This window comes from Lynx canadensis, chromosome E1 (genome assembly GCF_007474595.2).
Source record: "Lynx canadensis isolate LIC74 chromosome E1, mLynCan4.pri.v2, whole genome shotgun sequence".
NCBI lineage: Eukaryota > Metazoa > Chordata > Mammalia > Carnivora > Felidae > Lynx > Lynx canadensis.
Window position 1 is genome coordinate 34,417,422 of NC_044316.2, and position 12,074 is coordinate 34,429,495.

The following is a 12,074-nucleotide window of genomic DNA, read 5'->3' on the forward strand; positions in this document are numbered from 1 at the left end:
GGTTCCCACCTCGACTACATTACTACGTTCTGTGTCTGCTTGCTGGTCCCCAACTGCACAACCTAGAGTGTCTCTCTCTCCCTCTCTCTCTCTCTCTCTCTCTGCCCCTCCCCCACTCACACCCCCCCCCCAAAATAAATAAACTAAAAAAAAAAAAACAAAAAAACAATAAAGTGCCTGATCCGAGCTGTCATCAGTTAAGTGTTCCTTCCCTCTTTTGGGGGGCTGCACTTCTCTCTTGCTGAGGGTCCCTGCCAATGCCCCAGTCCCCCCTGTTTCCTGGCTGCCCACACAGAAAGGAGACAAAACAGTTCTCATCTTCAGACAGAACGGGGTGCATCCCTCACACCAAGACCGCAAACGAATGATCAGGATGGGTACATCTTCACATCCTGTCAAGTCTCTGGTAACATTAAGACTTGAGAAGGGCAGGGAACAACCAAGCACACACACCCCTCCCCCCCCCCCCCCCCCCCCCCCCGCTGACAGACGTGCTGGAAAGAGGTCCCACCTCCAGGAGGGTCCAGTCTAGGAGATGTTGGAGCTGAGTCCTGTCTTCCTTTCACCTGAGTGGGGTTGAGGGTGGTCAGGGTGTTGTGGGAGACCGCGATGCCAATAGTCCTGTCCTGGGGTAATCTGGGATGTGGACACAGAGATTCCTACTCAACCCTGAAATAGAAATGCTGAAGAGCTCAGGAGCCAGAGAGGCGGGAAGGAGAGGGGTGGTGGGCCTGCCCACCTGCCTGCCCTTCCCTCTCCCTCCGGAGAATGCCAGCTGGAGGGTTATTCTTCCTTCCTCAGCCCAAGAGATGAGTGTCACTTGACCTCAGGGCACATTCCAGAATGAGGCCACAGCCAAGAATAGGACCCAGGAACCCTACCACCCATCCTGCCTATATTAATCACACATTCCCAGAGCAGGAGAGAGACTTCAGCCTCCTTGAGGCGGTGGAAGGAGGAGGAGGAAGGGGAGGGGGAGGAGGAGGAGAGGGAGGGGAAAGAGGAAGAGAAGGAAGAAGAGGGAGAGGAGAGGGAGGAAAAGGAGGGGAAGGAGGCAGTGGTATCAGGAAGTGGAGTTGGGAAAAAGCAGGGAAGACCCCAGAGAAGCCCTTTCCCAGCCCTGGAGCCTTCTGGTGCACCTCGTGGCCCTTGGCCCCGGGACCCTCTGTTCATCCAGCAAATCCCTGGAGAGCCCTGGGTGCTCGGCCCTCCCCCCACGAGCCTCGGGAGGGCCCCCAAGCGGTGCTTCTGGCCTGGATGGTGCAAGCACAAAGGGGGACAGCGGAGCTGAGTCTCGGAGGACAAGTAGGCGCAAGGCCAATGTCTCGCTCAGGAATGCCGGCCACGACTGCTTAGGTGTGTGATAGAAGTACCGTGGCACGTGGCACGTCGTAAGAGCGGGCCGTCTGCGCGCGTGTGCGTGTGGCCGACGCGCTGGATGCGTGTCCTACACTGCGAGAAGCAGATGGCCTACATTCGAGTCCTGACTCTGCCACGTAGCGCCTGGGCGACTGTGGGCAAGTCTCGGGCCTCCTCCAGCCTCAGTTTTCCCGTCCACAGAGCAGGGTTCTGTCCTGTACGGTTGTGGCGGAGGCAACAAGAAATGGTGTCTGAGAGCCCGCTCGGTGCTGCTGTTACAACAGGACCGTCGGCGACCACACGTTCTCCCCCTCCGCGTCCCCTCCCCCCCCCCCCAAGGAAATCACCATGTGGCTGTGTGTTTGTTCTCCCTTTTCTTCGTCAGGTTCCGCCCCTGGTCCCTGCTCTCTGGCCCCGCTGTCCGGGGGGTGACATCAGACTATGGAGCAGCTGGCCAGACAATGGAGCAGAGTGTCCTAGGAGGCTGGAGGTGCTGGGGGAGGCAGAGGGTGGAAAAAGCCAAGCTGTCCTGCCCCAGAGGCCTCAGGCTGGTCCGGAGACAGCCGGCGCCAGACCAGGCCTCTGAAGAGGCGAACAGAGAGATGGATTGGAGCAGGGAGGGTGGGGAGGGGAGCCAACGGATGCAAGGAGGGAAGGAGTGAGTGTCCAGTGTAGACAGGGGGGCAGGTGAGTCTGGCCTCGGAGCTGGAGGAGAGCTCAATCCCCCGACACCCCCCCCCACACACACACACCCACTTCACTGTGTCCTGGGCCCCAGCTGGGGAGCCTCCCCAGTTTACCTGGCAACCAGGCCCCGGGAATTTAGCTCAAGCTCTACTGAGCACCTATCAGAGGTCAGTTACTGGGTAACACTTGAGCAACGGAGATCAGAGACTCAGGCTTGGTTTCGAGGACAAAAAACTGAATGCCATGTCGTAGGACCAAAATTATAATAGATGCCCGTTACCTAAGTGCCTATAGTTTCTGAACCCCACATCAGCCCGTGAGGGATGATCAGTTTGAATGCGCTCTATGAGCAACAGAATAAAATATTTGAAGCTGTATGTTCACTGGATCCGTGAAACCCCAGGCCCCACAGGATGCGGCGAGGGCTTTAGGTCCCGGGGGCCTGCTCTTGGCCAGGGGGCTGCTGAGGGCAAGGAGGAGGCCCGGGGACAGCCATCTGTGCCAGACTCCTTCTCCCGGTTTGGCAAGGTTAACAGGGTCAAGCTCCCCAAGTCTCCAGGAAGTGCACTTATCACCCTCTGTTTTACAGATGAGGAAACTGAGGTTCCGAGAGGCACCGGAAAAGTGTCAGAGCCCGCATTCAGACCTAGGTGGATCTGAAATTGGTGTCCCCTGAATGTCACACCTCCACCAGGCAGCCACTAGGGCTCAGGCCCCATATCCGTGCAAGGGAGGGGGCGGGGAGAAGGGAGGTGACAGGTGCTAGCATGTGGACACCTGACCCCTCAGGCTCTAAGGCAGTGTGTCATTTATTGGGGCACCCCCGCCTAGAAGCAGGTGCAGCAGAACATCCCCAAACTGCTGAGGGCAGGTGAGGCGCTGAGTCCTCCCCTACCTCCCTGGTTCCCTGACCCAAGCAGGGAGGGGGCCTGGGGTTAGTGCTCACACCTCCTTGGTGGCTAAGTGTTGTGCCTAGCATCTTCCCCAAGGTGACCTGAGAAGCCCCCACTCCTCTGGCCTCTCTTCTCTGTCAGGGAACAGCTTGTCTCCCGATCCCGGCCTCCTCCTTCCTGCAGGAATTATCTCTAAGGAGGGATGGGCTAGACCTGGCCAGGCTGGATGGGGCTGGGTGTGGATTCCTCCCAGAAGACCCCCCGGGGAAGTGGAAAGGGGGCAGGGGTCCCTGGTGCCCGGCCGGCTCACAGCCTCAGGGACAGACGAGATGTGGGGCATGCCACGGCCACAACTCCCAGGACAGGAAATAGCCACAGGCGCCCAACACCAAAGGTGCTGTTGTCCCCATTTTGGGAACAGAGCGTTGTGCTCTGAGCACACGTAGGGCTTCGGGACCCGGACTCACCCAGAGGCCCCCTAGGGAGCCACAGCTGGGCAGCCTGCCTCTTCCTGCCCCACTCATCTCTCCTCCAACATCGTGCCTCCAAACACGACACCATCAGTGGAGTCTGCCCCTGGCCCACCATGCTGTCGTGACGGGCAGGGAGCCTGGGACGGAAGTCCGAACATCCGGGCCTAAGCCCCCTATCTTCCTGGGTAAGTCACCTGGCCTCTCTGGTCTCAGCTTTCCTGAGCTGCGGTGAGCACCGCATTTAAGGAGCCTCAGAGCTCCAAAGTGGGGCGAATGTTAGTGTCCCTCTGTCACCCATATATGGTCCCGTTGGCCAGACTTCCCTCCTGCAAGGTCACCGGAGCAAATGACACTACCCCCCCACCCACACACATTAACCCAAACAAATCACACAAGAAGGGCTTTTGATACTATGAGCTTTTAATTGGAATCTTCCTCCCTACATTTGAGGAAGGCTCCACAATGACCTTCTTCAGCTTTGGAGGGGCCAGGACAGAATGAAGGGCTGAGGAGGGATGGGGGGCAGATGTAGAGCTGACAGTGGCTTTCTCAAGTCCTTTAGTGTGTGTGTGGTGGTGGTGGTGGGGGGGGTAGGGGGTGGCTGGTCCTGTTCAGGAAGTCCAGAAACAAGAAGTCACCAACAAGCTGTCACATCCCCAAACCTGCCCTGCCGGGCTGCACCTAGAGCTTTCCTCAGGTCCCTGCAGCTCCTAAGGCCACCACCAGATGGAAGCATCGAGCAACATTCCTTTCCTTTCCCAGGCCGGTCTCCCCTCCTCCTTCCCTTCTTCGTCTTTCACTTACCCACTCCCCCCAACCCTGACTTTTCCTCTTCCTATATTTCCCTTCCCACCAGGACAGATCCTGGGGCTTCTATCTGCTTTCTGTCCGAGGGAGCCAGTGGCAGACACAAATGGGGAGGGCCAGCCACGGGTCTGCTTCAGGCCGGGTGGGGGTGGGGGTGGGAGCCCTGGGATCTGGACATTCACATTCAGCCAACTAGGAGCTGGGCGGTGACTAATACCTCTCTGTGCCCTAGCACCTGGCACCCAGCAAGTGTTCACAAAGCGCCCACTGAGTTGGACTGAACAGAGCTGAATTCATAAATCGACCGTCAATAAACCAATCAATAAAGCCAAGGAGAAACACGGAACACGTGTATTCTGCTGGCGCCATGGTGGCCTCAGGGACCACAGAGCCAATTTGGCCGAGGCACCGGCTGACCGCCACCTCAGGGCCAGCTGTGTGCTGGGTCAGACCATGCCTTGCCCTTCCCACTTCCCACAAGCCCTCACGTGAAGCAGTCTCTGCCCATAGCGGCTGTGGGGAATCTGTCCAACGAGTCCCTGGGCCCTCCTTTTCTCCCCACCTACCCCTTTTGCAGACCAGTCCATTCCGTGATTCCGGTGACCACCGTGCAGATGCCCTCTCTGGACCCCTGGCTGGGAGCCAGCTGGGGACAGGGGAGCCAGCAGAGGGGGCTGGCCAGCAGAGAGAGGGTCATCCACACAAGCAGACTGGTCACCAGGAATAATGTGCGTCTACAGGCTTCTCCTTTTGTCCCCCTCAGCTAAAGAAAATACGGGCCCCTTACCGAACCCAAAGACTAGTTGATCTAAGAAACTCTGGTGCCATTTTTTCCACCATTTTTCACCGATTGCTGTTTCCCTGCTGGCCTAAGACCGTCTAACCTGACCTTGCCCAGCTTTTGGACCAAGGGGCGTCGGGGGCGGGTGGGTGGACGAGGGCCAGGGAGGGGGCCGGGGAGGGGCCAGGGCTTCAGTGCAAGCCCAGAAACTCCTTGAGGACGTCGCAGGTCTTCTTGTGCATGACCTCGCGAAGCTTCCTGACCCGCCGGCTGCTGGACGCTCCCACGAAACTGTCAGGCCGCAGCATGGCCATGCCGCCGTCCACCTCGCCCATGATGATGAGCGGCGTCTCGCCCACCGTCACGTTGGGGCAGGGGCAGGTCCAGTCCACATGGAGCAGGGTGACTTCCAGCGGCTCCCGGCCCAGAAACTTGAGGCCCATCTTCTCATCCTTTAGAACCTCGTCCACGGTCACCAGGGCGCGACCCGAGTCGGGCTCCTCGGTCAGCTCGGACACCCGGCCCAAGATGACGAAGTCGCTCCGACAGAAGCTGGTAACGAGCTTCTGCCTGGGCTTGCAGGCCCGGCAGCGCTGGTCCCCCCGCGGGAAGGGGCAGGACTCCTCGCAGGCCTCACGGCTCTCGAAGTTGTTGCTGTTGCCCTCGCAGCCGCCGTACACGAAGGACTGGCACTGGCCTGTCTGGCTGTTATAGGCCCAGCGAGGCGCGTAGGCCTTGCAGGGCCCCTGCAGGGCGGGCAGGCTGCACGCGGCCAGCGGCCCGCTCATGCAGGCCAGCATGCAGGCCTCGTAGGTCTCAAAATGGTTGCGGTTGCGGTGGCAGTGGCCAAAGGTGAAGGTGACGCAGTTGTTGGCCTGCGCGTCGAAGTGCCAGCGGGTCTGCTCCTCGCCACAGTCCTCGCTGTCGGGGGGCTTCAGGCACTCGGCCATGGGGAAGGCCGTGCCATTGGGGCTGCTCTCCGAGGTGGCCGCGGCCTGACCCCCCCTGACCACTGACAGTGGGAAGTCGGCCCGCAGGACCCCGGCGGCATTCCGGGCCGTGCAGGTGTAGATGCCAGCGTCCTGGGGCTGGGCGTTATAGATGACCAGCTGGGCGATGTTGGTGACCACCACGTTGCCGCGCACGTGGTTAGGCCGCATGACCACGTTCTCCCGGTCCTCCAGCTGCTTCTCCCAGGTGACCTCGGGCCGGGGCCGGCCCACCACATCGCAGAGGAAGCTCACCGTCTCGCCCACGGTGACCGACTGGTGCACGGGGTGGTTGAGCAGAGCGGGGGCCACCATATCCGGCCCGGGGGTCTCCGGGGAGGCCGTGGTGGGGCGCACGGTGGTCTCGGGCGGCAGGGGACTGGTGTTGGGCCAGGTGAAGTGGTGGCGGCAGGTGACGACGGCCAGCGTGATGCCCTTAGAACAGGCCTCAGCATCCATGTAGCAACGGTTATAGTAGGTGAGGCCGTCGGAGGCACACGTGAAACTGGGCTCCTTCTCACAACGATCTTTGCACTTGCACACGGGCTGGCCGTCCCAGATGTCACACTCAGAGCCCTGCTGCAGACACATGAAGTGGTCGCATGTGGCCTCCTTGGGCATGCCCACTGGGCCCTTCTTGCCTCTCACGTCCATGTACCGGGCGGCCACGCAGCTCTTGGTCCCGCACACGTTCGGGCAGCATTTCTCGGGGGTCTCACACTCCTGCAGAGGGAGCCAGATCGAGAGGCCCGAGTGAGGACGAGCCGGAAGAGCCGACAGGCTTCCCCCACCCCTACCCCATGGTTCCCGTGGAAGGGAGCCGGTATCTGTTCACTGCCTACCGTGAGCCAAACGTGCTGATAGTAAGAGTGGCTGGCGTATCCATAGCACCTGCTATCTGCCAGGGCGGCACGAAGAACGTTTCTGCCTGCCGACTTAGGCTCATCACGAGCCCGGGAGGTGGGCCCAATCATCATCCTCCCCTCACAGGTAGTGATAGTTGAGGCACAGAGAGATTAGGTAACTTGCCCAAGGTCACACAGCCAGTAGTGTGAGAAGAGGCGGGCCACGTACCTCTGGGAGGGGAAGTTTTCTTACTACCATTTTACAGATGAAAAGGCAGAGACTCAGAGAAGTGACGCCCGAGTCCATAGAGCCGGCAAGTGGCAGAACAGGGCTTCAAGCTCCAGGTGGATGGGGTTCTGAGGTCTAGTTTGGAACAAATGAGCCTGCCTTTCTGTCTTTTTTCCACTGGGGTGAGGACGCCCTGGCCGAATTGAAGAGGTCACACCAAACCCTAAAAAGGAAAAATCGGACACCTCCGGGGCAGAAGTTCGAGGCCGGCCACACACACACACACACACACACACATACACGTCAGGAACGACAGCTCTGTGAAGGGACCGCATTCGCTCAAAGCCAAGGGGAGGGGCAGGCCGGACAGGCCCAGGACGCCAGGTCTCACCACGGAGGGCTGTGCCAGACCCAGGTGCTCAGTTCCGACGTGTGGGACGTTTCATGGGGAAATCAACACGGAAAACAGTCCCCTTGGGTGGCAAAGGTCAGCAAAGCCGTCAGCGAGGACTTACTAGGCTATAATCCCCCCTGATTCTCTGTGGAGCCACATAAGGCATTAGTTTAATTCCTCGAAATTAGCAACATGCTCTGGGGCCGACACAAACTAGGACTTCACGTGGTGTTTTCGACAATAACACATCGTACTCGCTGGGCAGGCGGGCAACGGTCCTAATCCTTCGCCTTGGTAGTGGCTCTGTGAATTACTCCCCACTAGGGCTGGCCTCTTGTGGTTCTGACTTTTATTTCAGCCTCTTTGACATTCCACATCAGCTAAGAGGGGGGAAAAAAAATCCCCCACCGGAGCTGTGTGGAGCCTGCCCGCTTGACCTGTTTACTGTTTTCCCCTCTCGGCTCAGAATGGGGACTTTGTTTTGCAGCCCTTGCTTGGCATAGACTTCTGGGCCACACCAGGCGAGGCTTTGGTCCGGGGATGGGCGAATCTCGGAGCTGGGGTCTGAGGGCGAGAGACCAGTGGGGGCTGGAGGGCAGGAGGGACTGGGAACAGACAGGAGCCCCGGCTCCTTGGCCCGAGGGTCATCAAATTCCTTAAGAACTGGCCCAGGAAGCTCCTTTAGGACCCCGATGTCCCTGAAAGGTTGGGTCCTCAGAGACCAGGGGCAGGTGTCTCGGCACAGGGAACCTAGGAGGAATTCTTAGAACAGTTTTTGCTTAAGGGCCCAGAACATACCCAGAGGCTCATGAATCCCTAGCCCCACACGGTGCCTTTTCCCCAAGACACGCCAAATCAGCCAGAGTCTCCCTGTCCCACGCGCCACCCGATTTATCAGGCCAGCCTGAGCCACTGAAACAGACTTCCCTGCAAATGTAGCCAGTGAACCGCGTGACCTCAGCTGAATGGGAGTGCTCTGCCTCCACACTCCTTATCTCCCCTTCCTCCGTCACCACCATCGCTCACTGGCAGCGTCTGGCCCGAGTGGTCTGACAATTGTCCCCTGGACACCATGGGGCAGAGGCCACTCTCTGCAGGGCTATCTTGGCCTTTTCTGGAGATTCCATGCTTTTGGAAAAGGCCGCACCAGGGTCTCTCCCGTGCCCCGGTGATGCCCAGCCCAGCCCAGCCCCGAGCCCTAGGAACTGGCCAGGCCGGCAGGAAGCGCCTCTCTCCAGGCAGCTGCTAGGTACCAGCACGCTCTCCATCCCCTGTGGGGAGTGGCAGGAATGGCCCTTGGACTTGGGAGCCGGGAGAGAATTGCTCTAACCCCAGCCCTGCCCTGCTTGGCCCAGGCTGCTCTGATGAGAGCAGAAGGGAGGACCGAGGAAGCTGGCAGGTTGGAGCTCACTCCACTTCCCTCCCAGGGCCAACCAGAGAGTCTATTCAGAGCTGTTCCTGCTTACTCTCCCCATCAGCCTGGTCTGATCTCCAGGTCACGGTGCAAACCCCTGGGCAGGTGGCCTGGAGGCCTCAGTCCGTTGTCAGAGACACGCAGCTTCTACGCCCACCCTCCCATCCCTGGCTACGGGACCTTGTGCCGCTCGCTGCACTGCCCTGAGGGTCTGCTCTCACCTGCTGATGGGGGGCTGAAGGGCTGGGCCAGACCACACGACACGCCTGGCCTAGTTCTGGCTCCGAGCAGCCTTCGGCAAACACGAGACTGGGAATCCCAGGATTCGCCATCCCTGATGGGCTTGGACATCACACCCACCTCTTCACCGGGGTCTCGGACCCGGGCAGACATCACGCCCTACGTATCTCCATGCGGCCTGGGGCCCAACTTCCTTTGTGTTCCTGGGCCCTGCCAGGTGCTCCTGAGCCTCCCCAGCCCACGGCCCCCACTAACACACTCACGTGGTCCGCGTCCGGCGTCTGGATTCCCACTCACCTGGTCCGTCTCACACTCCCGCTTACAGGTGCTCTGGGCGTCCACCCAGAGGTTGGGGTTCATGTCGTTGGGGCAGATGCCAGCGTGAGAGTAGCGGATGGGTGGCACTGCCAGGCCTCTCAGGGGCACCCCCAGCAGCAGAAGCAACACTGTCACCTGCGCCCAGCGGGACCAGAGCCGGCAGCACCCCGGGGCCCACATGATGCGGTCTATGGTGGCTAGAGACCTCCCCTGGGACGAGGCCAGGGGCTGGGGCCCCCCAGGGCCTTCTCCTTCTCTGGGCTACAGACACCTGCCCTCCCCGCCACCCCAGCAGGCTTCCTCGGTGGGGCTGCCTCCGGCCGCCTCCAACAAGTCAGTGCAGCCCGCTGGGCCTTGCGGCTTCAGATAAAGGAAAGGTCTTCGCAAGGAAACTCCCTCTCCTGAGTGTGCAGGGAGAGGAGCCGCGGCGGGGGCCCGAGCCTGGATTTATATCCTGGGCGCGCCACCCAAGTGGGAGCGAGCTAACCTGATGCCTGTCACAGGCGGGCTGCTGGCTCCTCTGTCCCGTGGCTGATCACAGACTTGTTGCAGAAGGGGAAAAAAAAAGCTGGAAGCGGTTTAGGCGGCGTATCTGGCACGGTGGGACACCTGCTTGTTTTTGACTCCAGGAGGCCTTTTAACCCCTTCAAGGGCCAGAAATGGCATGTGCTTTGGGGGGGAGCTGGCTCCGGGACACGCAAGCTCACTGTAAAGGAGCGGTTTGTTTCCCTTTCCCCCACCTCCGCGGGCCGGGCCCCCTCCTCCCCGTGGCCACCTCTGAAGAACACACAATCGCTTGTTACGAGGAGGGACCTGCAGCCACAGGGTTAGCATCGCCTGGCCCGATAGCACATTTGAGAGCAAATGACGTGGAAAAACAACAAGTTCACGGCCATTCCAGGGCGGGCCTGAGCAGCAGCGCTGTGCCGTGTAAGCCGCCTCCCGCCCCCGCACCAGGTCCCCCTGCGGGGGGTGTGCGCTCGGACAGCTCCCTATCTCTCTGTCCCGGGCAGTTCACGGCTCAAGTTCCAACTTCGGTGAATTGCCCCCAAATCATTCCAGAGACACATACCAGATATGCTCCGGCTCCCCCAGCTGCCGGGACCTATCACATTCCTCGCTCCTCGATTGACACACTCGTCCGCTCCGAGAAAACCTCCGCGGTGAGTGTCTCAGGACAGCGCTGGGCGGCGGGGCCGCCCTCGCGAACCACCACACAGGTTCCCTGAGCCCTCCAGCGGTGCAGGGTACTTCGGCCGTCCTGTCACTTCCCCCCACTTTACAAAGGAGAAGGTTCCGGGCTGGAGAACCTCGCCCAAGGTCAGCCACCGTGGGCAGTGAGAGTGATACTCATTGCTAGTGTTTACGGGGCTCTCAGGATGTGCCAGGCTCTCCGCACACATCACGTCCCTTCATCTTCACAACCAACTACCCTCGTGGCAGATTTGAGGAAGAGACACCCAGAGAGGCTAAGCAACTCATCCCCCGTCGCACAGCGCTATGGGATGCCACCGTCGACAGGGAAGACCCGGCAGCCAGTTTGCGGGTGCGGGCAGCGGCCTTTGGGAACCTCCCTTCCCCCACCTGGCTGTCAGGTCTGCTGTCAAGGTGCAGCTTCAGCTCTGGTTTTTAGAGGCCGGAGGGGCAGTTGGTGAAACATCAGACGCTGTCTTGGTGGAGGGGGGCAGGGAGAGAGTCAGAAGCTGCTGGGAAGTTAGGGACCATGTCTCTCCCGTTTGACAGGAAAGGGCAGGTATGTCAAACGCCCCCGAAAAGTGAGCTGGCCAAAATGTTTTTGCGTTGGTCGCTTGACCCCCAGAGGGCGAGAGGTAGCGGGGAGACGGATCCCCAGAAAAGAGAGGTACCTTTTAAAGGCCCAACCACACAGGAGTTGAGGAGCGGCGACGGAGATGCTTTGTCCCAGGGAGACTAGATGGCGTGGTCCCAGCACTAGTCGGAGCCAGAAGGGACCTGGAAGGCCCCCAGCAGTGCTCTCATTTCACAGATGGAGAAACTGAGTCCAGAGCCCAGGCCCCTCCTTTCCCAGGTCCACTCTCCCCTTCAGGGCTAGCGTTGGCCATCTAATTTGACTGTAGAAAAAGTACAGCCTTTTCTCCACCCTGCAGACTTTTCTTCTTCCTCCAGGCGTGGTGTATGGCCTTTTCCCTGCCTGTACCCATCCTTCCCCATAGTGCGGGTCGTTCCGCAAGATCTGTCTTTTCTGCTTATGTCGAAGAGCTAATACAGGGTGTCAGGTCCTAATTCCCTAAATTATTGGAATAAACTTCCCCCTCCAAGGCCGGTCCCCGTAATGAAGCCAGACAGTGGTGACGCCGGCTGCTCTGAATTGCCTGTAATTTCATAAACCCGTGTTCCAGCTGCTCGGAGCGGGGCCTGAGCCCCGCACTTGACAAATGCAGTTTGTGCAGCCTCCTTTGAAATCACAGAGGGAAATGGACGGTGACACATTTCTAAGCAGGGCTTAGAGGAATTGTCACGGCCCTGTTACTTGGGGACAAGTATCCAGGGAGAAGAGACTGGTTTCTGGGGAGTCACCTGAGACCACTAGAGGTAATGGCGGGGACAGGGGAGTGGGGACAGAGCAGAGGTGGCCGAGACGGGGAGGCTCCCCCCCCCCCAACTCC

General features: G+C 59.8%; 1 protein-coding gene across 1 annotated transcript; it reads right to left on the minus strand.

Annotated features, from left to right (window-relative positions):
* Positions 1 to 3,836: 3,836 nt before the first annotated feature.
* Positions 3,837 to 10,150, minus strand: WFIKKN2 (WAP, follistatin/kazal, immunoglobulin, kunitz and netrin domain containing 2). Its single transcript, XM_030296908.1, has 2 exons — positions 9,409 to 10,150; positions 3,837 to 6,712 (listed from the first exon to the last, which is right to left on the minus strand). The coding sequence occupies exons 1-2, from the start codon at positions 9,607 to 9,609 to the stop codon at positions 5,192 to 5,194; spliced, it is 1,722 nt and encodes a 573-aa protein (XP_030152768.1). The 5' UTR covers positions 9,610 to 10,150; the 3' UTR covers positions 3,837 to 5,191.
* Between the last annotated feature and the right edge of the window lie 1,924 nt (positions 10,151 to 12,074).